A 27,391-nucleotide genomic window follows, 5' to 3' on the forward strand; every position below is an offset into this window, starting at 1 on the left:
ATCCAACCAGAGCGATACTTTATATTTGCATATGCAATTCTATGATCAATTTCAAAAAAGCTAGGGGAGTATTAACATTAATAATATATATTATAATTTTATTAATCATACCAATACACCACAAAAGAAATTTTCGAGGATTACAGTTCTATCCGATTAATCTAACATTACTCTGGGTAATGCTAGCAACAACCATTTTATTAGCGAATTGAAGCTTGACCAGTAGAAGGAAGGCCCTGCTAATAGTCCATTAGTATTGTTTATTGATTGATTGAATTTGAAATTGTGGGTGCATCAGCACTTAAGCTATTTTGCACCCGTCACATTATACGGGGTCTAGTTGCTCACCATAACTAATTTTTTGAGGACTGAAATATTCTTACATGGGTTAAAAGCTGAGGCTAAGGGGCACTCGGCACATATAAGGACAAAATGCAGTCACACACAGGATTATACTGGCTTTAGGTTCAGATGCCAGAGCCTTGTTAGTTTGCAAAATGCAGTCCAGGGTTCGAGTAGTATCGTTACAATGTGCTATTTCAATTGTGTGTCATTTCATGCACCAGTCTGCATGTTTAAAAAGTCTGGTGAACAGCATCCACATGGACATCTTTTAACCCTTCGTTACTCGCGGGCATCGACGAGACGCCAGAGTGTCTATCAGTAACGATAACTTCTGAAACGAGGTAGCTCTGGTGTGAGCAAATTATTATTCAGAACGAGCTACGACAGTTCAAGTTTGTGCGGCGAGAAGTTATTAGTGATATTGTCTGCACAGTCTCTCTTTTACGCCATGCGAGTACTCGTGTTACAAAATCTTACATACAATGTATGTTATAAAACACAAGTTCTAGAAACAACAAGGCTAATAATATGTTTTATCCAACTAAAAATGTAAGTTTTTGTTGTTTATTGCTAGAGTTGTGTATTTTTATTAAATATGTAAGTTTCGTATTTTAGAACATTCAATGCATATTTGTTGCATTTGTGCCCAAAACAAATAATGTGTTTTATCTAACTAAAAATGTAAGTTTTTGTTGTGTATTGCTAGAGTTTTGTATATTTATTAAATATGTAGGTTTTGTATTTTGGAACACTTAATGAATATTTGTTGCATTTGTGCCCAAAACAAATAATGTGTTTTATCTAACTAAAAATGTAAGTTTTTGTTGTGTATTGCTAGAGTTTTTTATTTTTATTAAATATGTAGGTTTTGTATTTTTTTTAATAAATATATTGGTTTGAAATACAATTGTGTTCACGCTTCGGTTCATCTGAGCCACAATAATCCTCAAAGAAATATGTTTTCAACGCACGTCATCGCTGTTAGATGCCACGCGAGCATCGGTGTTAGAAATATTGGCGCGATGAAGGGAGGGTTAAGATCATTGTTATATGTGCACATTCTATCGATTCTAAGGAAAATCTATATTGACCATCTATGTACTATTGTCATATTATATCTTATTCCACTCCATGACAACCTTATCATCTATTGCCACTTGTGTCACATTGACTTTTGCTCCAAAAGATTTTACAAAACTATTAGCCAATTAACAGCAGAGTGCCGTTAATGCTTTATTAAGGTGCATTGGATGTAAAGAGAAATTTGCTACGTTATTCAATATGAATCACATCATACTTTTTTATAGCAACAATTTATTACTTTTATCTACTATACAAAAATAATATTTTTTTCCATTCAAACTTACAGAAATAAATGATAAATGCAAGTAACAGTAAGTAGTACATATTTTTCAACAAGTTAATTGGTACTTATTGCTGAGTCACCTAACGTAATGGACCACTCTAGAAAGTGTAAATAGTTGGTGAACATAGCAAGCAGAAGTATTCTTTTAAAGGCACACTTTATTTTTTTTAAATTCATTAACTCTCTTTAATTTTATAATACACAGCATAGCTTCAAGAGTAACATATGCTATATTGAACAGTGGAATGAGCATTTGAAAGACACATTACAATATTGATGTTTATGGGCATACCAGGAAACTGCGTTCAAATGTACAAGCTATTTCTTCTTATATTAACATTAGGCATATGGATTTATGTTATACGAGGTCTGTCTAAAATGTAACCGACCTTATTTTTTTCCCTGCAGAAAGTAATGATCGACAAGGCATATGTTTATATAAGAATTTAAAGTAAATATGACTGCTATTCTATCTCCGCTTATCAGCACATACACATACATATGAGATACAATGGAACCCTGATTTGAGTTTATGTCCAGACTTGACATTTTCCCCATCTTATACGTTCAGCTTTCATAGTCTCAACTTATAATAATTTTAAGTTTGTTCAACAATGGATCTGAAAAATGTAAAATCTATAATCCATTGCAATTACAATACATATAGGAAAATTTAAAATATATTTTAACTGACACCATGGATGCTGGGCGATTAATGTGTGGAAAATGGATATAATTTGTGATAAAATCGGATTTCCATTGGAACATACTTCTCCATATACTTTTCTTTGGGGGTTCGATGTGCTGACCCTACGTCACCCCATTACTGGTTAAAGACCTCCACACTTCTAGGTAGGATTGTGGGGGAGAGACTGGCTGTAGGGAGATAGGCCAAGGCTCTTATGTGCTGTAGAGCCACAGGTTATTTTATATAATGACAATTTATTATAAGAAATACTGTTGTTTTTTTAATTCTGTTTTTACAAAGTTTTGGGTTAATTTCCTACCCTTTAGCCAGGTTGATCCATAAATTGTGATGAAAATTAAATAGTTATGGCTCTGCAGTATTTATCTAAATTCTAAGGCTGTTTTCAGCATGAAATTTCATGCAACTCTAAATAATTGGAAACAAATAATGGTACAGTCAGGAATAATACCCCGTTTTGTTCAATGTACATCAGGTTATATCATACAATCACTGTTACAAGCTGCCACATACAATATAACTATATAATCTGTGGTTTCAAGACTTTGCACATCAGTTAATTTTTAAAAATAATTATGTAGTCACTGGTCTGAAAATAAGATTTTTTTATGAGGCCCTCCAGTCCAGAAACAAAACATGGCACTATACAGCATGTAAATATATATACACATCAACACACAACTATTTAAGTATTCAGTTTACAACACTATGAAAGAATGAACATCTCAAACAGTTCCTTACATCGAAAGTACACATTTTTTTCACATTAAAGTGCAGGAAATACCCTGCAATTTGTTCATAACACAACCATGGGTGTCGGAAGTGGAGACAAGAAGGTGGGGGGGGGGGGGCTTGGCCCCTATCTTGGGAAATGATTGTCAGTTCAAAATTATATATTTCACAGATACAGTTTTATACCAGTCATAGTGATTTGCTTTTATTACACCAGGTACTGATAATGACCAAATTGGTGCAGGAGTCACTTCAAAGACAATTGGTTATACTAAAATTAAAGTAGCTCATTTAATCATGAAATATACTCTGAACCTCACAAATTCTGTGCCAAAATTATGAAAATCGTACATTTTTTTTAATTTCCAGGATAATAAATTTTCCATTTCCATTTTGACTCGTCAGTTGTTTTGAACAAAATCAGCATCTCATCCTTAATTATTAACCTTTTCCAATGTAACAACATACTGAAGATAATCTTTTCTAATTTACCGAACTCAAAATTGGCACTACAATTTATATCTTCAACAGATAAACACTGGTATTTGTACTTTACTTTTAAAATGCCCAGGTAAGTACATACACTATTTAATTATTTGTAGTCAGTGGCAGCAATTAGTGAGGGGCATTTGCCACCCCCTCCCCACATTTTGCCCTCACACTATGCTAAACCTTATCTACCAAGGAGAAGTAAACTGTCCTTGACCCCGCCCCCCAATTTTGGAACCCAATCGCCGCCACTGTTTGTAGTCACATGTGCGCAATAATGTTTCAAACAGATTAACCTCTGTATATATATTGATCATACAACTGAACCTTATTTTACAAATGTAAATTCATGAAAATGTAAATTCTACATTCCACTGTACACTCCTGTACACATAAAGTTACACATTTTATAAGGTTGGACAGTTGAAGTATGTGCTACTTTATCTGTACAAGAGAGTATATTACTGGTCTAGTACATAATGTTTCAATTTACAAACTATTGTAATATTGTAGTGTAGACATTTCACCAAATTATATCAATGTATTTAATTGTATGTCCATTTCCTAGAAAAACACCCTGTGCATTTAGAGTTTTTCTAAAAACTAGTATTAACAGTTACATACGATATTAGTGTATCATAATTTTCACCCTGAAAACTCGCCATTATGAAGCATTACTGTACCAGTTGGTACAGATAACATACATGTGTATACTTTAAACACTAACACAATGTTCTAAAAAAGTTGTTCTAATATAAGGTTTCCATTATTTAATAACGGTATGTCTTCTACGTACAAAGTGTGATACTGTATACACACACATGTATAAGCTGCACATTGTTATCCAAAATTCAATGAAAGAAAGATGTCTTATTCAGTGTATCCCACATAAAACTGGTACACCTGTAATGAACAATGCATATGATGCATACTTGTTTCAAGTGGGACACCCTGTAAGTGAGGCAACTAAAAGTCTTAATTTAATTTAAAACAAGATATTCTAAATTAACATTACATGCCTTGTAAAACATACTGGTATAATCAATACAGGGTTGCCACTGATCAGGGCAAACAATCAAAAACCTTGAGGCAGGGAAATTTGATAGTTTTTGTGACTCAAGACTTATTTCACATCTCCTGTACATGCTGATTGTAGATATTTTGAGTAAAATTACTTTTATATTTTGTCTATCTTCAGAAGATTAATTCATTTAATTAGCATGTAGAGTTGAGTGTTTTAACATTTATATACTAGTATGATAAAGGCTATAAAATGACCTGGAAAGGTCAGAAAATTTGGTTTGGCATAAAGAGTGGGAACCATATACTGTAGGGATGACTCACTATGAAATTTTGGCCGATACCGATAAAGTACCGACAAAATTTACTGATACAAAATTCCAAATGGTCCTTGAAGAACATGATGGTTCATTGACTTACTTGATAAATGTACACAAAGCTCCATAGAAGGTGGGCCAAAAGTAAGTGTACAGTATATAGTATATTTGTGATGGAAAAATATATACATACTTTTGGCTCGCCCTGTATTTAGACATTTACCTTTTTTAAAGAAGCAGAGAATGGAGATTATGCTGTATGTTTATATCCATAAAAATTTCAACATAATATACTAAATTATAAGATATTTATAGATGTATCGGTAATTTTACCTATAATCTGACACACTGTCGTGTCTATATTGGCCAATAACAATAGAGTACTGATTAATCTGTCCTATCTCTACTTTACTGTCTTCATTTTGCATACCAACAACACTAATTAGTTTCTCCTTTCTTGAGCATAACATAATATTTCTGTTCAGCTGACATGTTTGATTTTTTTTTCTGAATGGTAATATAAAAATAAAGTGCAACTTATACACATGCAAATATGATATTATGTATCATTTGTTCAATAAAATATAAATGAAAATTTTAGGTTTAGAAAATATAGCAATAAAAGATAACCTAACAGCTATAATAAATTGTTCTTTTACGTACACTCATATATAAGTTTATTACATTTCATTTAATTTATTCATATTTTGATATCTTAAAAAGGTACCTTCACTTTACATTCAACGTATGTGACTAGATATACATGGTCAAAAAATTGTACCAAATATTCATTAATATTTTCAGTAAAATTGATATCAAACTATAAATTTATCAACAATATACTGTTATCAATATGCATTAGGCCATTCCAATGACTAACATTTCTACCTATAAATATAGTTTTTGGACAAAGGCTATTGTACTTTAAGTACATATAAACATTTTACTTCATAACAATATTAGTGTATATATATATATAAGCAGTATTTAGTTTATTAATCAACTATTAAAAATTTGATTATTACTAGTAAATTGATGTAAACTTGAAGGAATGGAAATCAGTTGGTTGTATTAATAAAAATGAGCAGCTTCTTGTGAGCATGTGCTTCATCTTCATACGATGAAAGTCTTCACTCATAGTCAAGCCTTGTGATTTTTCTTATACTTTGAGTGTGTGTGCGGACATGTGCGCTCTGTATATACAAGCACAAGTTCACCACTGGAGCAAATAGTTATTTAGGGACAGGCTCATTTTTATATTGACACAAAATGAGGTACTTGTTCCAAAATTTGAGAAAGTTCTCAGTTTTATTAATACGATCCATTGTGTAAAATTATAATATTAATCTCCAACACCAAAAAAAAAAAAAAAAAAAGATCTAATTCAAAGCTGTGTCAGGTTAGAACCAATTTAGCTTTGTCATGAAATTGAAAACTATAGCTGAAATCTTTACTGAGGGACAGACTTCATTGCTATATTACTACATCAACATCTGGGTTATCTGCCTATAAAGGTTCGGAATCCTAGTAATTTTGACATATATTTTAATGGCTGCCTACCAATATTGAATTTATCATAAATGTACAACAGTTCATGTATAACAATTGTGCAAGATGTAAAAGTACATTATTAAAAAAAAAAAAAAAAACTTTATTTCCAATTACATTCTACATGTTACAGCATGGTTAGTTCACAATTCAATTAAGGAACTAACTACTGCCAAATACCGTATTTACACATGTAAAATGCACAGCCTGTTGTTTGATGGGGAAAAGCAACAATTATATCTCGTACATAATGCACAGTACAATTCAGGTTCAAAAATGGCTTTCTTATCTAGGTCGTAAAACTGTTGCTATGTAGAGCAAGAGGAGAATATCGTCTCGTGGGAGGTGCATGCTCGAATTCCACCACAACAGTGGCGCTGCTTTCCTTGGTGTAGCAAAAAGTTCCATTACAAAGTTAAGAATCATGGGAAATGACCATTTCACTTTTATAGTGCTCTTTTTTTTATACATATTATTACTAAAGAAATCCAACCTGGTAATGTGTATTTGCACCTGTTTATAAATACATGTCATATTCAGCGAGATAGTGAAAACATGCATGGTTTTAATTTTGTCTGGCAGAATTATTACGTGCATAATACACACCACAGTTTTTGTGGTCAAAAATTTTGGATAAAAAGTGTGCAGTATACATGAGAAAATACGGCGTTACTGAATGAAATAGAAATTTTATAAATTGCATCTGTTTGATGTTGTATAGGTATTTATCCCATCTATATGCCAGCTGCCAATGGCCATAGCTATATTATTATAAATGGATGAAATGAAATCATTAATTTATAAGGTACCACAACACAGTTTTTATACCATTAAAATAAATGTCCTCTTTTTTGATACAAGGCAATTAAATAGCAGAGGCTACATGTCTTTTGTCCCACAGTGTGGACTCGTTTATCGATTCTTTATGATAATGGCTCACAAAATATGTTCTAAATTCACATTCTGAAGATGTAGTCCGGCACAAAAAATAGCACCAATTGTAAAAATTGCATGTTTAGCGTGATTGAATAAAAATCACGATTTTTATCCATCCTGTATGTGACAATAGCTCCACCATTGCTCTTGTCTGGTTCACAGGCTTGGAACAAAATAAATTGTTTTCTACATCATCCAGATGCCAGATCACATGATTCATAGCGGAGCACAAATACAGTGGTGCTACTTTTTTGTGATGGACTGTACATTCGATCTTTGAAGTATAGTACTTTCTTTATGTACTAAACAATGTAAGATATATTATGTACTGAAGGAAACATTAGATTTCTGGTCTCAAAAACAGAAATCTCAATACTCTATGTGATGCGTCACCTAGTGGAAAACATTCTCTAAAATTGTGAATTTTCCACATCCTTAGTATCATATGAAACTCTCTGTTCTTTAAGTTTCTAAATTATCTGCATTTTGTTGCTTGTTTGGCTAAAAACATTAAACTTGAAAAATGTTATGTAGAAAGTTAATAAAAACATTATAAGAAATGAAAACTTTTGAATAATGAAATCTGGATTAATAATAAGAGTTGCTATTTGAATTTTGCTAATAGGAATTGCATAAAAGCCTGTTATTACAAATCCAAAGTTCTCTTTATTTAGTCTTGAATTCATTTGAAGCAAAGGCAAAATGTTTTGTATCAAAACCTATTTTACAACCATACACTACAAGGAAACAGGCCTGTACTTTTACATATAATCCCAGGCACTTAGCCTATATTAATCAAACAACTTAGATCTAATGATTACTATGTGGTAGTCGTAACAACAAACTCGCTTGAAAATATCTTGACTGGGCCTAATCCCTGTAGCGGCATAAGGCAAACCAACAACTGCTGTTATGAACATTGCAGGCCTTACGGTTTATATGAGCCTAAGATGGCAATTGATGAGCAAATGTTTGTAATTGTTAATACACAACACATAGCAATATTTGATACAGCACTACTATGATAATTACACTTGCCTGAGAATATTCTGAGCACAGCTTTTTTGTGGACGCTAGTTAAAGGCGAAGAGTGAGTTTTACACCACGACTGCATTTATATCAAAATCCTCGGAATGGGCAATGCTTCTAAAAATAACCCGGACTATACAAAAGAGTATGCATTTCTTCCCATGTTGCGAGTAGAAGCAGTTTCTCAAGTTGTTTATTAAGCTAGACATGGTGTTGGAAAATTATGATGAATAAGTATTTTCAGAATCCTACACATTCATTATGGAGGAAAAAATTGCAACAACTTCAACTTATGGCTAATCAAATGGGAGTTTCCAACTTTTCCGATGAGAAATTAAATCTTCAACATGTCCTCTTTCCATTCATGTTTTTATACATCACCGGAAAGTTGATATTCTCAAGAGAACAAGTAAAGTAATACTCCGATAAGCGTAATGCAAATTTTACTCCCCCTCCAGCAAAAGGTCGGTGGAGGGAGAGTTTAGGTCTTTCCACTGAAACTGTTCCTCCTGGCCATAGGTTATGATGAAAATGCATTCTTAGTTGAAGTAATAATTTAGTAAAAAGTCCATTTGATGCTCAAAAAGACTGATCAGAACTGACTGACCTACAGTTTGTAGCAGAACCCAAATCACCGTGCACTTTTATTGAAATAACTGCAAAATTTAAGTTGATTTTTATGTTGAACGTGCATAAGGAAATGTATGGCCACTCAGATCAATCTAGAACCCATTAATTACCAGGGTACCATAACTTTAACTACTCGAGTATTGGGGAGGACTCACAATAGATGAATTTTGAGCACTGAATGCTAATTAATACAATTTCTGGCATTTGTCACACATTTTCCTGAGTCGATTATTATTTTTTTATCATATTAAATGTTCCATGCTAAAATTTGTAAATATTGCAAATAGCTTTGAATCTGACACAAGAAATTGTCTTATGCATTGTGCTGGATTATTCGTTATTTATAAAAAGCACATTCATTACTTTATAACAGTTAATGTTTCACAAACCTTTTCTTTTTCATCATCAGACAATGGAGCAGGAAGTAAATAAAATACCTGTATATTACAGTTGGATTTGTCATAAGGTAAAGGTAAAGTGCTCCCCTGTGCTTAGCACCACGCCGTGAAGGCGTATACAGTTTTAATTCTTTGTAGCTGCATCTTCAGGCATACTTATTTAACTCCTTATATTTAAAACTGCCATGACCTCATCAGTTGTCAAAGGAGAACATAAATGGTTGTGAATACAAAAATAATAAAGAACCTACAAAACCAATTTATTCCTACTAACCCGTACTTAAGGGGAGAAAACTATTTATGAACATTCCATAAGTATCTCAGTCTATTTAAACACTATTTTCAAACCTGCATTCAAACTCACATATATTATGTTTCTTTCCCCCTTCCCCTTTCCTAATAATAATAATAATAATAATAATAATAATAAAGAAATACTGAAACCCTCTTACAGCTGTAAATAATATACCTAATGCTTATATAAATACAGTAAAGATTTGGACTCGCAAAAAAGGCTACACATTCTCTTAACATGACGAGAATCATCAGCATCTGACTTGTTTTTATTATTACTAGAATTATAGAAGAAACTAAGTTTCTATTGCTATTTATTTATAGCTATCCTTCAGAAAAATCTATGTTTAATTAGAATTTTTTTAGACACTTGTCCATTGTGAAATGACTACATATATAAAAAATAAATGTTCATCTTTATGTACACTGTTGACAGTGGCCATTTTAAAATTTGCTGCCTATAAATTCAAACAAAAAGAAGGGTTCATGACTATTCGACGTCTTCGTCTTCCTCTGGTATTGGTTCATCCACTAATGTTCGGTGTCGAAATAAAAAGTTCGGCATGCACTTTAACGCTTCTTCTAAGATCCTCTGGATGGTGTTTTTGGGAACCAACTCTGCAACAACACAGTCAGGCACCAACTGCGAGTTGCTTGTGCAATCTTCGCTGCTTGGTTCAGCAGACAGAGTCTCACCCAAGGAAATAAATGAATTGCAAGACCCTGCTGAGTTATTCAGGGTTATATCGGAGAGGCTTGATGCGCATAGTTGTTTTATCTCTGCTTCATCCATTGGCTGCACTTCCTGAAATATTAAAACGATTCAAGATTAGAGGCAAAATAATACAGTATGTGCCAAAATATACAGTACTGAAATTCGGTCCCTCCTCACGACCACTCCCGTATGAGCGGAAATAATACTCAACTATGAATATTTTTTCCTCCACCGAGAGACCCATTTCCAACAACAACTGCACAACACAACTTTCTTTTCACTACTGAGAACACATGCGGCGGCTGGAGCTATGCCCCAATGACAAACGCTTGTTTCAGTACTGTATATTTTGGCGCATACTGTATAATAGAGCTATTTTTAGTGGTTTTTATTTTACCTTCCAAACTTACACAGAGCTCATTTGAAGTGTACAGTGAGTAGCCATGCAAGGTTGTGTGTTGTGTGAATGTTTATCTTGGTGTAAGCTTGAAAAAGATCTGGAAAACCAGGACAAAACCACCAAAAATAACTGTATTATATTATTTTGCATGTACAAAAAGTGGTTATGTGAAGCTTTAAGAAGAACATAGCTTCCAGATTATCAATCTACAGCCTGCTGCATGTATCAGATGCTAATTTCTTGTCAGAAAAAAGTGAGCATTAGATCAGCATAATCCATACTCTGCTGTGCTGGTTATACTAGGAAAACAGATGTAGTACATGTGCAAACAGTTAAATGGTAACTGTAAAGTGTTACTTTTCCTGAGTAACTTACACAAAAATCTGGTTTATTCCCTTTTTAAGTGCAATTTATACTCTAGATAGGCTAATTGAGACTGGACCTACAGTTTAAAGTGGGATCGGAACCACTGTTTTATCGGTTAGGCCCTAATTCAGTTATACTTTACAGTTTTGTTTTACGTTCTTAATTCTTCACAATAAATTAGCATAAAAATCGAGGAAGAAAAAGCATTATTAATTTATTTGCAAACAATCATTTGAGATTGAGATTTGGTGTTTTAAGTCAAATTTATGTACAGTAAGGCTAATCGGAACTGGACCTACAGTTTAAAGTGGGATCAGAATCACTATGAGCCTCCACTGGGTATCGAACCTGGGACCCTTTGATTACAAGGCGACGACGCTACCACTGTGCCATCAGGCAGGATCCCAAACAATCATTTGAAAGGCACATTATTTCAGCAGGTGTTGGTACCAGTTGAAGCTCAGAGAACATAAAATAAGATTGTTCCACAAAGGCCTGTTATCAGACAACCAGTTCCGCGATATATTTCACCGGCTGAATACTGTTTTATCTTATCTCCACCCTTCAGAAGTGAGTTGAAGACATTATTGTTTTCTGTAGACGTTAATGCATCACATTCCAAAGCGACGTATCTGGATGTCGAGTAGTGTATTCAAATTCCATATAAATCCAACTTCAATTAGCTCTCCTGACAAGTGACATACGACAAAACAGTACTTGGCTGGTGTTTTGTTTGCAACTTGATTGTCATTTTAGAAGCTCTCTAAAATCAATAAATAGCTGCTCTACTCACAAGAATGAATTAAGACGAGGACATTTCCACCAAAAAACTCAAAGTAACTTACTTCATTTGTGTGGCTCAAATGATGCAGCCGCTGATTGATTTCACATAATCGTTTTGTCTGGAAGAAATCTCTCCACCCTCGACCGTCATCTGAGTTTGCTGCTCCTTGGGAGTCGGACAATTCCATCACATGTAGGTTTGCACTACTGCCACCACGATATAACTTGTGGAAACAAGGGACCATAATTATTAAAATATTTTCAAAATTATTAATTATACTTATAGGTGTGAATGCTTATATTCAGGACTTCAAATTGATCCCTAAAATGTTTTTAAAAGTATTAAAAAATTCACTTTCAAACTACTGTAAACAGTAAACTGTACCAAAAGAAAGATATACTTGTGAACCTATTTGAATAATGTGACATCGCAAAATCTGCACACACATTCTCCCTCTCTCTCTCACAGTTATAATGGCAAAGATTCTGGTGTAAAAACTGGGCACATATCAGGGTCAAAAGAAGTATACACGAGTGAAATGGCATTTTGGTGTTAAAATGGTGAGTATAATCCTAAATTTTAATTAAAAAACTAAGTGCCTTACACAAAATAACATTTCTTTTCTAATAGCAAATTTATGTGGTTATCAGAATATTGTTCATTTCTGTGTAAAGGGTCCAATTTTTCTTCTCAAATTTTTACAGCAGAATTAATCAATATTCTGTGATTTTGCATAACTCAATATAATTCAGACAGTGATGTGTTGGTAAATAAACTCTAAATTTCATGTCAAAACACGGTAGTAAAACGTACCTCATACTTGCAAAAACATGAACATTAGAGCATGTTATTTCACATTTCATGTTTCAGTAAAAATCTAAATACACATGTCTCTAACTATTAGGCATGGGACAGATGTACCAGTATTCTACCGATCTATTAATACTGACCACTATAGGAACATCAATTTCTCATAGATAGTTTTACCAACTTGATACGTCTATAAATAGTCTTTATCGATTTTTTAATTCTTCTTATGAATATTCAATGAAAAGTTAATGTCAAGATTTTGTTATATCATTAGTATTCCAATATTTGAACTATGCAAGCCTACTTCTTATCTAATCTTGAATGTGATTAGAAATATTAAAGTAATCACCTCTAACTCGCTGTTAATCCTTCCTATACGGTCCAAACTATCCTGATCTAAAGTGTAGCCTTCCGATACAGACTCATAACTGGGTATCACATCCACACTAGCACATCTGACATCTTCTCCGTTCTCGTTTAAGTCTTTAAGTAGCACCTCCAACCTTAGCTTGTCTTCCTCAGTCAGGGCGAGAGCAGCATTCTCAAAGGGTTCTTGCTGAAATATAAAAATACCAATAAATATCTGAATGTTAGCAATATTGGTTTGTTATTAGTAAACAATGATTACAATAAGTTTGCCATAGATAAATGAACTGTATATTTAGATGTTCATAAAATAGTGACACATGAACTATACCTTTCCACAAGCAAAAATAATAACGCAACAGCATAATTTTGCACTAAATTACAGGCCCATCCTATGAGGGGACGTCGGTAAATAGGCCACAAACCGATGTGGGATAGCTGAAAATAGTAGTGAGTAATTTCCAAAGGTGGCATTAGGTGGCAGCACAATCCAGCTGGATGATTTTCAGCTAGCAGTTGCTAGATAGCAGATGCATGCGTGGGCAGCTGTTAAAAAATGGCGACCATACTCTAGGAATATATGTGGATGGTATGGGTGGAGGATATGATTTGAGCTGACAGGCGAGTGACGATACACAGCATATCAACTGCAATAGGGTGTTCCCATGGTTTAGCCTACAGCAGTGGTACCTAAAGTGTGTGCCACGGTGCCCTGGATAGTTTACAGGGGTGTCGCAAAATGTTCCAAGATTCTCACTGAAATGATTGTTTTAAATATGTGCTGATTTAGTACTTTTTACACATAAAATGTTTCTGAATTTAAAATGTGTGTTTATATTTTAACTTCAGGCAAGCAACCTAACCTCACTAACTGAGCGTTGCAATTGTTAGATAGGCCTACATTTTGACTTGGGTGCCGCGGAAAAATCTTGAAACACTAAGGGTGCAGTGAAATGAAAAAGTTTGGGAACCCCTGGCCTACAGCATAATGCATGACCAATTGAATTTCCGAAAAGTGTGTGCATGGTGGCAGCAAACATTTCATGGATAATGAAAATATTGAACATGAGGTGTGACTGTGGCTGGGGCAGCAGCCCTAAGACTTCCATGCAGCAGGTTTTTGGGGACTGATAAAGCGATGGGAGAAGTGTATCAATGTTGGTGGAGATTATGTTGAAAAAAAAAATCAAGTCACAAGCATTTATTAAAAAAAAAATACTAAGGCAGTATCTAACTTAGAATATAATTTTTTAAATAAACGTTTACAGCCTACCTATGTACATACAAATACAAGGTTCATTCAATAAATAACTGGAAATATTTTTTTGTACAGAATCTATTATTAGAATGGAGTACAACACATGATTATTATTCAACGTAGTCCCCCTCAAGTTCAATGCACCTGCGCCAGCGCTCGACAAGCCTCCCAATTCCACGTGAAAATAATTATTTTGGGCGTGTGCGTAACCAGTCATGCACTGCTGCCTGGACGTCTTCATCATCCTTGAACCACTAAGAGTGCTTTTAAGTGTGCCAAAAATGTGATAATCTGAAGGTGCCAGATCCAGGGAATATGGGGGCTGGGGTAAGCAGACGAACTTCAGGTCATTGATGGTAGCTAATGTGACACTAGCAGTGTGTGGTCTCGCGTTGTCATGCAGTAAGAGGACGCCACTGGACACCAGACCACGTTGCTTCTTCAAAATTGCTGGTTTCAAATTTTCACGCAGCGTATGTCACACTGTTTACATTTTGACCTCTTGGCATGTAATGTTCAAGAATTGTTCCCTTATGATCCCAAAACAAAGTCAACATGACCTTACCAGCACTTCTTTCATCGCACCTTCTTGGGTGATGAAGAATGTCGCCACTCCATTGTAGCCCGCTTTCGTTCAGGTTCGTAAAAATATACCCAACTTTCATCTCCCATGACAATACGGTGAAGAAATGCCTCCCCTTCAGCCTCGTACTGTCGCAAAAGCTCCCAGCACACATCCATGAGCCTTTCTTTCATTTCTGGTGTCAAATGTTTTGGAACCCACCTCGCACACACTTCCTTGAACATCAGTACGTCATGAACAATATGGTGGGCTGATCCGACACTAATGTTCATCTCTGATGCAATCTCACTCACCGTAATACGCCTGTTTTTCCGTATCAACTCGTCAACTCTCGCAATGTTGTTCTCCGTGACTGCAGAGGCAGAGCGTCCTGGACGTAGCGAATCTTGAACACTTGTTACACCCTGTTTGAACAGCTTTCACCAAATTGCACTGCCATCCGACGGTGAATTTCGATTGGTTTCAACCCTTCAGCTAACAGAAATCTAATGACTCTTCGCTGCTCCAAGTTGGTGCAAACCTGCAAGGGTGCCGCCATCTTGTTTCACTGATTCCCAGCATCCCGTTCGCGAGGCAGGCGTGCCAGGCCCATCTGTTAATAGTTCTAGGACGCCACCACAAAATAACAAAGAAACACCAAACATGGTCATATTTTCGATTTCTTATACAACTTTTCCGGTTACTTATTGAATGGACCTTGTAGATTGGTAAAAGTACTCAGTTGGTTTTTATCTACTCTGTCATAAATCGGCAACCTTACTCCATCCCTCTTCCTGGCGAAACAACAGTGAGGTTGACAGTCACAAAGTTGCCACATCTTTTCCCTTTGCTCGTCTATCAGCAACCAGCCTTCCTCTGGGTATGGTCACTGGATTGACCAGCAGCATGTACACAAGGGTGGGATGAAGATATGAAGGTTAAAAAAGAAACAAACTGGACACAACCTTTTGTGACCCCCGAAAAAAAGCTTAATGGAGCAAGGGAAGAACTTCCACTTATGCCACTCCCTCCCTGTCCTGTGTACCACACCCCCAAAATTTATGGCTGTAGTTTTCCTTCAGATTGGGAGGACGTTTATATGACTGGGAGAGAAATTCCTGTACATTTACATCCATATCACTGCAGTTTTAATTACCGATCCAAAATACACAAGTGAACAATAAATAAACTACCTACAATTAATGCATTTGTATTTTTATTATTTATCACTGTTTTTCTGCTACTTCTGGCTATCACAATGATGAGAATGAGTGATGGTTTGACCACTTAATGCTCTCGGCCAACTACAGTTAAGTTCAAGTTACACTACAACCATATATTTATGTCATATTAAATACCTTAATATTCTTTTTGAATTGCTTATTCTTCTGTTTAGGATGATTTAATGTACTTTGTTTACTGTTGTCAATTTTCAATTGAGGTTCGGTTTTAAATATTGGCACATTTTCTCCCTTTGCAATAAATTCCTCGTCAATATAATCATCTTCCTCACTTTCTCTGTCAACATCAGTTGTTTCAGATTCACCCATTAGGTTATCAGTATCACCCTGACCACCACTATCAGCCTGATCATTAAAAGCTGCAAAAGCAGGGGAAAATATCAGGATAAAATTGAAAATATTTGCAAGTATATTTCAGGTGTTGCAGCTGTTCTCAACCTGTGGCTCAGGAACCTCCAGGAATCAGCCATGTCGGGTCCATGAAGGCTTTAAGAAACAATACAAGGTTTCTATACTTGTCACCAAGTTTCTAGGAAAATAGGCTATGAATTCTTAAATAAAATATTTAAAATATAAATACTTTCTACAGCAACCTGATAATTTGTTATTCCTCGCACGATGAGAGAACCAAGTCGGAATTCTATTTTTTGACTCTTGCACAAGAAGAACAGGGAGGGACACATGCAACCTTGAAGGAATCAGGTTGGTCTAGTTGCAATGATGACAGGAAATTATTGTGGTATACTGCAGTGCCAAACAGGCCCCCCCAGGGGGGGGGGAGGGGCAGACACAAAGGCAGACTTTAATTTTTTTTTCTAAAGAGGCACATCATGTGTATTAATGTTGTACTCATATGAAGGGTGGGGCACGGGAACCGGACGAACTTTAAACAGTCACTACAAAGTTAATTTTTGCTGGAAAAAAAAAAATATTTACAGAAATATAAAGTGAAGATCATAGCATTTTATGATAGACATTCAAATGTTCCATTACTAGTTGTTACTAGCAGTTTTGTTTTGTGTTGGAATGCATACACGTTGTGAGGAGAAAGAAGACATGGTGTAATTGATGAGTGATGAAAGTCACTTCCACCTAAATGGTTCTATAATATAAAGAGAACTGTCACTACTGGGCTGTGGAAAATCCCCGACAACTCCATCAGAAACCCGTTGCAGTTGCACTGTATGAAATTGACAGACACATGCTGCAGAAAGTGGAGCCAATTTCCATGACCGCCTTCAAAGTTGAATCCGCGAAAATGGAAGCCATTTGGCCGAAGCAATTTTTTGCACATGAGTAGCATAAAATGCTATGATCTTCACTATATATTTCTGTAAATATATTTTTTTTCCAGCAAAAGTTACGTTTGTAGTGACTGTTTAAAATTTGTTTGGTTCCCGTGACCCACCCTGTATATATGTATCAGCGAAAATAGACGCCATTCGGCCGATGTAATTTTTCGCACATGAATAGCATAAAATGCTATGATCTTCACCCACTGAAAAAATCCTCGGTACGGGCCTGACCTCGTGTATTTATGTTAAAGACAATTACAAGTAGAAAAGAATAAAAAGTTGTAGTAAAATAAATTCAGATGGACTGAATCTCGTAAATAATATGGTACTTATTTTCTTGAGTATTTTGGGAAAATAACAATATCTGTTGAAAGTACTCCAGGCAATCTTTTGCCCCCAAAATCTAGCAACCATTCTGCTGTGAACAGGATTACCTTATTTACATATAATCGTAAGCCATTCTATGATTGGGAGAATCGATATCAGTTGCAGAGAAAACCTTATGCTAGAGAAAGATAAAGGTTTTATGAATCTGCTCAGTGGTGGCAAAAAGGGACCAGACCTTGCGGTACTGGTGGAGAGCTAAATGCACCCCCCCCCCCACGTGAGGAACCTTTGTTCCATACGTAAAAATTATACAAAATTCCCCTTTATGCAAATTAATGTTAAAAATTAGTGACACTGTAACAGAAGGAACGATCCAATATCAAGGGGTTCCTATTTCTCGAGTGTCAAACAACTGTTTTTGACTCATAAAATAAATTCACACAATTTTAAAAATGTACACAGTATTTTACAGAAAGTCCTACATAACCAGTAGCTACAATGTCTGCAGTTGCGTAAGAGTCTTCCTTTATAGCACATAGTGTCCGAGCCGAGACGAAAATAGTCGGGACATGGATTGAAAGAAATGGACTTTACCGACTAAATCAGGATATCTTATAGCCTTGCATCAATGGTTATAAATCTAAAATTGCCAAATATTGCAGACTGCAGAATTCTGGAGGCCATTCATTTGTGTAAGAAGAAAATTGAAATTCTTGCAAAATTTGAAAAATCATCAACGTTATTTTCATAGGTCTTTATACGTTCAAATTAAAAATTGTCATGGTTCTAGGGGGGAACCATGGCCCCTGTGCCCCCCCCCCCCCCGGGTATGGGCCTGGTGCCAAACTTATGCAGAGCAACAGCTTGGGTCCAAAATATGGATAAGCCTAATCGTCACCGCTGGCTAGCAAATGAATGGTCACCTCCAGGAATGCTCAATGTTGCAGCAAACCACGAAGGTAGGAAGATCCCTGGAGGCACTTGCTACCTGGATGTTACGAGGTAGCAATTGCAACTTCAGGCCCCAAGGATTTCATGTGCTACCTGCGGTCAACAGTCGTCTGCAAGTGGCAAGATGGCAGACAGGGGCCACACACAGAATGGCTATAAGCGTATAGTGTACAAAGAGGTGGCTTCTTATTAAAGCCATCAATGTCTACATAATTTTAAATACAGAACGTTACATTGTTTGTAGCTATTGATATAAATTAATGTAAATAGATATCTTTGTTAACTTTTCTGGCCCCTCAGTCAAGTTTGACGTGCAGTATAAAAAGCATGGATCGCAAGATGATGGTTAATTGTTATCAGCTGTTGTTCCCCACCTAGTGGTTGCATGACCTTGCAGTTGGTGATTGGCCTTGTGTACTCTGATGATCCCCTAGGCTATACCAGCAGTAGCCTAACTACTGGTAAGGTCTCCCATGCTGGGTAGGCAAGTGGTGAAGCGTCAGACTAAGAAGCAACCTATTGGTCAATGGTGGAATAAGATGGATGGCCAGCTCAATGGCAAAGGAGCTGGAAAAAGCAGGAACCAGGAGTGCCACCTCTTTAAAAAATAACCTTGGTCCAGCTGGCACAGGCTGGTAGTACCTTGTAAGGGCCCCTTGGCAGGGTTATGGTGAAGACCTCAATGGCAACTATGGCGGAGAAGGAGGAGACCTTCGAAACTGCATAGCTGGCAGAAGAGGCACTCATTCTCATCAAGTATAAATATGAGAAAAAGCCACTGTCTTGTGGAGAGGAGGGATCCTCAAAGACTATGGGAAAATACCCTGCTTGGTGGCAAGACCATGTGCTGTGGGCTAATAACCCACACACTATAGATCACATTATTAAAGAAACATCAGCTGTTGTTCTCTGCCACTCAACTCTGCATCCACATAATACCATAATAAATGCCCAACCTAGGAACAACGCATTGCTCCAACATTGAGCATTCCTGGAGGCATTGGCGTATTTAAGGGGGGGTTCAATGGGACCAAATCCCCCCCCCCCCCTAGGTTCAGTAAAATTACCCGATTACCCATCCTATCCACTATGCACGGAGACTTGTTCGTAAAAATTTCTTCAGACTTATATTGTTCTCATAAATTACAAGCATATAGAAAGGGATATGGATGGGAAATAAATTAATTGCATACACCAGATGGGACTGCAAAGCAAATGTCTGCAATTTCCTGATAGTTTCGGAATTTCTCTGGAAAATACTCATGTAATTTCTGCTCGAAGCAGCTGATTGTGAACTTATAGCGCGAACATTATAATTTGATTAGAAGTTCCCGATATGGTTTGTTACCATTCAAGATTTAAGTATTACTCAGGTTCAAATTTTTTCATAATTTGAAATTTCCCATACATATATACATACATACGAATATTAAAATAACACTGATTATTTTCAATAATGTAGCAAGGAGGAAAAGACTAATTCTAACATTGTAAATCTTTTTTAAAGAGAAGATGGGGTTAGCTTTTTCAAAAGCATTTTCTGCTCATTTTATGTAGAAAAGTTAGAAGTTCATAGATAGTCTTCATGTAATAAATGTGTGACCCTTTATGTGGTGGCAGAGTGGATTTTGATAGCCAGATCATACTTAGGGATGCTATACGTCCCGAATTTTCAGGGACAATCCTGGAATGGTATCATTTGTCCCGGTGTTCCGAATAGTTTCTTCGGGATGCACAAATGTCCTGGAATCAGGTGGGAAAGAAGAAATGATTAAGACTATACTTTCCTGAACTTTTTTTTTTAATATTTAAATGCGTGGATGTAATTTTAAAATGCTCAATTTACAAAACAATCTAAGTCTACATTGAACCACTCCCTCTCCATAATACAAGAGTTACCGAGATACAGACGGTACTGCAAACATCTTTGACCTCACGATGGTGCCACCGTCTGCTAGCAGTGCTGAATTTCAGTTACAATTCTCTTGCATTGCATAGTAACCTTCTTACAAATCTCTAACAAGCTACCGGTCAGTTGTGTCCCGGATTTTCACTTATGAAATATAGGAACCCTATACGTGAGCTATATACATGCCCATGCCTGGAGGCATCCATTGGCTCACCCTGAACTTCGAACGAAGGGTGCACGGTTGAAAAACAGGTGGTCATTTATGACAGCAAAAATCAGGTTATATGGAAACTCTCACATCTAGAGACAAAAAGCCTGAATAGGTTCTCTTGTCACATGGGAATAAATTCTAACTAAAAATTCAAAGTTGAATTTTGTGACTGCCGCAAACTACTCTGAAAGAATATTCTTTGTTCAATGTGCCAAATGGAGTAATTTGCTTCTGTTCAAGACATGCATTCAACAGTGTGTTCATATCTGGCAGATAGAAACCTTTCCACATTAGTGACTTTGTTCATGTATTAGGCACTTGTCCGAATATAGAGTGACCATAAAGTCTTGGACCAATCACAGTAATGTTTTCTGATTACAAGTGCATTATGACCCTGTAGAAAGGGGCACCATCATCACCTGACCTCAACCCCATGAACTTTCGCCACATGAGTATTTTTTTAAATCTGAGCTGCATATTGAAAATTGGAGATTTGGATCATCTCTGGAAAAATATGACCACTGCAACGGATCCTCTGAATCTTTATATTTTGAAGAAAATTCAAGGAAACATGTTGAAATATTTGAGCAGTGCATCTAGACTGGATGGTGGATATGCGGACGAGCTATAACTCAGTTCTCTCATTGGTTTCAGACTGTATGACAACCCTTAAAGCTACTTATCCATAAAGAACTGGAAGAAATACATGTTGCCAAAATACAGCAGTGAATAAAAATCTGCTAACCTACATCATGTAATACCACTACAGACTTAGCATACCTTCAATATTGACAGGGTACAAATTCATGAATGACTTAGTACTTTCAGTCACTGCTCTGCTCTGTGGACCTGATTTCTTTATCTCATCCAATTTTATTCTCATTTCTGTCCGCAGTTTACATGTTTCCTCAGTAGCTACCTATGTACAAAATAAATTACTTAATACGCGGAACCTCGATGTTATGTTTTTCAGACGGCCATGCTGATAGAACTTAAAGCATAGGAAAATATATGTAAAATGCAGCAAAATGTAAAATTGAGGCTCCACTGTACATTCCATCACTTATGAGAATTGAGGCAAATAGCCAGGTATATTTTTGTATTCTCGTTATTTAGTGCCACTCTTCTGTCAACATTGGCTAATAGTGATGAAGAGGATGGGTGATGATATGATGAAACGGACACTCACAAAAAACACCCATGCTCATGTTGGGATTTGAACTACAGTAATGTGATCAAAAGTCAACCTCGTAATGCACTTGGGTGAGTTGGCAGACAGGTATATAACAACAATTGTATGCCCTAGATATTGAAAAAAAAAAAGTTGCTTTACCTAGTTGCAGGCTAACAATTTTATTTGCTTTGTAGAGTTGTACTTGTCAAATGATAAGTATAGCCATTTATTTCATAAAAATGAGATAGGTGTTTTTCCTTGTTTTGTTGATTATACGAGGGTTATTTTTTAAGTAAGAACCGTTTTGCAATAAAAACGAAGTAAGTACACACTTCTCTATTTTTCTACATAATTTTCTTGCCGGTTTAAGGTTTTAACATTTATCGTAACGAACTATGAGTTTTTGGATACCATCCTCATAGAACTCTGCCGCATGTGATGATAGCCAGTTACTCACACTCATTTTCACCTCTTCATCAGTGTCTAAACGCTTGCCACCCAGGAAGGTTTTCAGATGGTGGAAGAGGTGGTATTCGCTACGAGCAAGGTCTGTTTGTGAATACAGTTTGAAATTGCGCATGAGAGTAGGAATGAGTGTGCGCACGCAGACTCTTGGCATTCTTTGAGCAGCATCATGACAACTGTGTTTTAGGACAGGCAGGGTGTTTTGTTAGTGACCCTTTGCTGCAAGGAACAACAATTAACTCAGCTTCCGGGAGTACCTGGCTATCATCACAGGCGGCAGAGTTCTATGAGGAGGGTATGCAAAAACTCAAAGTTCGTTACGATAAATGTTTAAACTGGCAAGGAAATTATGTAGATAAATAGAGAAGTGCATGTAAATTCAGAAAATAAATGGTTTCTTGTAAAACATTTACTTACTTCGTTTTTATTGCAAAACGGACCTTACTTAAAAAATAAACCTCGTATTTCCCAGTTTGACCTATACGGCATTTAATCACAAGCTCTACAGACGATTATACTGGCTGAGTGTCCAGATTTCAGAGCTTCGTTAGTCTGCAAGAATGCAGCTGAGGGTGTACTATGTGGAAGTGAGGCTGGCCTTTGGGTATCTTGACAAAAGATCACCCTTTGTATCCCATTAGGTCATGTGGTACTATTCACATGTCACGATGTGTAATTACAATTTGAACCATTTGCAATCATAAAATAAAACACAGCATACACACAAAGAATATTCAGTACAAAGATTGGAAATGAAACAGATATAGGGCCTGTTGACCCACTGTACCCCCTTGAGAATTACCTTGAATTTTCTTTTAATCGATGGCCGCGGTGGCTCAGTCGGTAACGCGTCTGACTACCATGCTAAAGGTCCCGGGTTCGATCCCCGGCCGGTTCAAATCCGGGAACTTTTCTAACGATGGAAGCGGCCCCGGCGCCCACCCAGCGTCGAATAACATGGGTACCTGGGGGGAAACCCTGGGGGGTAAAGGCGGTCAGGGGCATGATGCTGATCACATCACCCCACTCACGACCGGATCAAGAAAGTGTGGGGCGTTACCCCCACACCCCCTATACGCCTTCATGGCATGGTGCTATGCACAGGGGAACACTTTACCTTTACCTTTTTTCTTTTAATCGACAGATTACTACATTTTATACGTAACATATAAATGGCTCTTGTGGATAATCGAGACGAGTGTCTTAGTTTGATTGATTTTGATTTAATTTATTTTACTTCGCATTTTGTGCCTCTTGGCTAATTTGCGAAGATGGGGATGAGTGATGAAATTGATGAATGGACATTCACAAACAACCAAGCCCGACCAGGATTCGAACCCGGCACTCTTTGCATCGCAGCGCGATGTGCTAACCACTCGGCCACAGGGCCGGGCGAGTGTCTTAGTGTCAGACTCGATCTGTTTCAAGACTTTGGTATGAAAATTTAAACAATTCGCCCACACCAAATTTACTTTACACAAATAAAAAGATATCCAACTCATTTTATTTTCCTTGTACGAGGAGAAGTCAAATGAAAACCATAAAAGTGTCATAAAATGTTTAATATTTATGCTATAGTGATGAGTAGGGCCCGGGACTTTATGTTATAACATTTTTTTTTCATTTGGCTTCGGATCTATTACTGGGGTGAAATATTTACATATCTGATGAAAATCAGCTGAAATAGACAAACTTGACAAAGCATATTTTGACATATTTCACGAATTTCACATTTTTACAACATATTTCTTCAATTTTGTTGTAATAAGACATTTTTCTGTATAATTTCGTAATTCTCTAGCACATAATTGGATACTTCATAATTTTTTCTTTGTAGCTTTAGCACAACAGATAGTTCCTATTATCGATGGCAGGATAAGGAAATTACGGAGGAAAAAAGTTGCAGTCTTTTCTTAGAACAGAACAAAAATACCCCACTTTTTTATCCCGCTGACAACTGATGATAGCCATGCAAACATTATTGAGGAAAAATGTTCTCTCTCATTGTTGCACGGGAAGTAAAGAAGTTTCTTTGCCTTTTTCGCTTTTCACAAATATCAGTAAAAAGTAAAAATAACATTCGGTTCATTACAGCCCCTACTCTACTCTATTGGGTATGGGAGAAAGTCAAGACTACTGTTGTGCATATTTTTGGCTTTATTGGGAACATTTCTGCATTTTTCTGACATATTTGTAATTTTTCATGACATATTTTCCAATTTATATGACATAATTACATACATATTTTACAGTTTTATAGGACATAAAGTCCCGGGCCCTAGTGATGAGATTTGGTGGTGCTGTTGCTCGTACTTTACTTTCCAATAGGTGGTAGAAGAGTGTTAGTGACCAGTTGTCATTGTAGGAGCACTTTCAAGATGGCCACCCCACAAACAACATGCACCAAGGAAGAACAGCGTTCTGTGATCGGTTTTTTTGAGGAGTGAGGGTATTAAACCTATGGATATTCATCGTAGAATGAAGATGCAGTATGGTGAAGCTTGTTTGTCACAGCAACAGGTATATGAGTGGAGTGGTGTGACATCAGTTGCAGATGCTCCTCCCCCAGGCCAAACACATCGAGTTGTAACGTCGGAGAATATAGCGGCTGTTCAGGCCGTTCCACGGGATAACAGTAACTGGTGCTTCATATTGTGATCTCATGAAGAACCATCTGAAACCTGCAATAAGGTCAAAGCGACGTGGACTGGTGTCGCCAGGTGTAATTCTGCAGCATGACAATGCTAAGCCGCATACTGCCCGAATGACTGTTGCGACAATTAACGACTTGCATTTTGAGTGCCTACCCCATTCTCCTTACTCCCCAGATTTGGTCCCAAGTGATTACCACTTGTTTGGACCACTTAAAGAGGCCCTAGGAGGACAGAAGTTCAGTTCTGATGACGAGGTCAAAGAGACGGTGCATATATGGTTACCCAGGCAACCAAAATAATTTTCGTTCCGGGGCATACAAGCACTTTGTAAATGATTGGAAACTTGCATTCAACGTGGAAAGGAATTTTGTGCAGAAAAATGATAACCATTTGTTTCACTTCCACTGAATACATATATTTTTACACCACTTTTAAGGCTTTAATTTGACTCACCCTCGTATGTACGCATTGCATGCATTGTAGAATTACTTCTCTTGTAGTCTACGGTTATTACAAGCATAAAAACACAGTTTTCATTGTGATGTTTCAGGAGAACACGTGCTCCCTTCATCAGACATTTATTTTTAGTTTGAGTGAAGGGAGCATGTGTTCTCCTGAAACGTCACAACGAAAACTGTGTTTTATGATTGTCATAACCGTAGACTACAAGAGAAATAACGCCTTATTTGTAGATAAATCACACATTTTTGTTTATAGTAATTGTAGGCAATGTATTAGTGGTATAGTAAGGTTATTTTCGCAACATATCAAGCTGACTGCACGAATGTAACCAGCGAGCCTACCAACAGCGTAGAACGTGACCAAGAGGATTAGCGATAGGTGCTGGGTTTAGATGACATCATCGGCTTGCTTGTTGATTGGATGTTTTGAGAATTGTGACGTGCTTCAGAAAAAAAGGCAAATAACGGAGATATTTGATCCCACAGTATGGTCCGAGCAATCAAAAAAAATCTCGTAGAACCTTTCTACTTTTTGTTATTAAAAGACTGGTTGTATGCATAACTGAAAAAACACATGCAAAAGATCACACTATCAAACTTAGCACTCCTAACTTAACAAAACCGTCAAAAATTGATATCAGCCCTAAACTTAACACTCCTAACAATGGAATAAAATAAGGGGTCAAGGGTACCCAGATATACTGTCCACTAACTTGCATGCTAGGAAATGTCGTTCCACGAGAAGCATTCAAGGTAATTTCGTTCTTACCTTTATGCACAGTAAGGCTAATTGGGACTGGACTACAGTTTTAAGGTGGGATCCGAACAACTATGTGCTTCCAGCGGGTATCAAACCCGGGACCCCTTGATATCTTGGTCATAAAACCTACGACGATGACTGGGGTTTGTTGGGCTGACCACATGCCACCCCGTAACTGATTGGATTAGTATTGAGTGAAGTTGTTACATTGTTCTGGCATCTTTTAAATTTATGCATTCTTCAATGTATACGTCCAAGATAAACATTTGTATTTCTTTACAATACTAAAGAAAAAGAAACTGTAAAAAAACATGAAATAAGTGTAACATAACACATCAAATCTACCAATTAAATAAAAAAATAATGAAATTTTTGAGGGGGTAAACTAGGTCAGTGGCCCCATTTCTACAACCATTTGAATTAAATTAAAAGGAATGAAAGAACAAAATCTTACCTTCAGCCTTGCTTCACTCTGCTGCAACAACGCATCAAGCTTCTTCATCTTCAAATAAGTATTCCGCAATACAGGGTCTTTCTTGAAAGTTGGCTCCAATTTTGACACACTAGGAAATATCCCCTCTTCGAGGAAATCTTTAAGTATGGGACTGTCACCAGAGTGCGTGTCACACGTGGGCACTTCACCAGCACCGCAACGAAAAGCGTTTCTATCCTCGTATTTATTCTTGACTAGGCGAACTCGACTGTCCGGATCCGAAGTTGAGACATGTCCGTCACTTGTTCTCTCATCCCCTAAGTAGTCATAATATAAGTCCATTTATGTGCAAAGTAGAGAAAGGCAGTTTTCTTCCTGTGCACTTTTCTACTTTCACTACTACACTAACTACATAGTGCTTTGAAATAAATTTGCAAAC

The 27,391-nt window shown here is 36.6% G+C and overlaps 1 protein-coding gene across 2 annotated transcripts in view; it reads right to left on the bottom strand.

The window, feature by feature from the left end:
* Positions 1–1,671: 1,671 nt before the first annotated feature.
* Positions 1,672–27,391, bottom strand: part of LOC146000305 (uncharacterized) — a 30,057-nt gene continuing 4,337 nt past the window's right edge. For both annotated transcript variants that reach the window (XM_083137808.1, XM_083137809.1), the window contains exons 4-9: positions 26,974–27,269; positions 21,786–21,924; positions 16,430–16,671; positions 13,235–13,441; positions 12,137–12,298; positions 1,672–10,615 (exon numbers count right to left, since the gene is read on the bottom strand). In XM_083137808.1, the coding sequence (XP_082993934.1) occupies positions 10,301–10,615; positions 12,137–12,298; positions 13,235–13,441; positions 16,430–16,671; positions 21,786–21,924; positions 26,974–27,269 (1,361 nt within the window). In that variant the 3' untranslated portion in view covers positions 1,672–10,300. The remainder of the gene's footprint in view (positions 10,616–12,136; positions 12,299–13,234; positions 13,442–16,429; positions 16,672–21,785; positions 21,925–26,973; positions 27,270–27,391) is intronic.

This window comes from Lepisma saccharinum, chromosome 16 (assembly GCF_977018435.1).
Source record: "Lepisma saccharinum chromosome 16, izLepSacc3.1, whole genome shotgun sequence".
NCBI lineage: Eukaryota > Metazoa > Arthropoda > Insecta > Zygentoma > Lepismatidae > Lepisma > Lepisma saccharinum.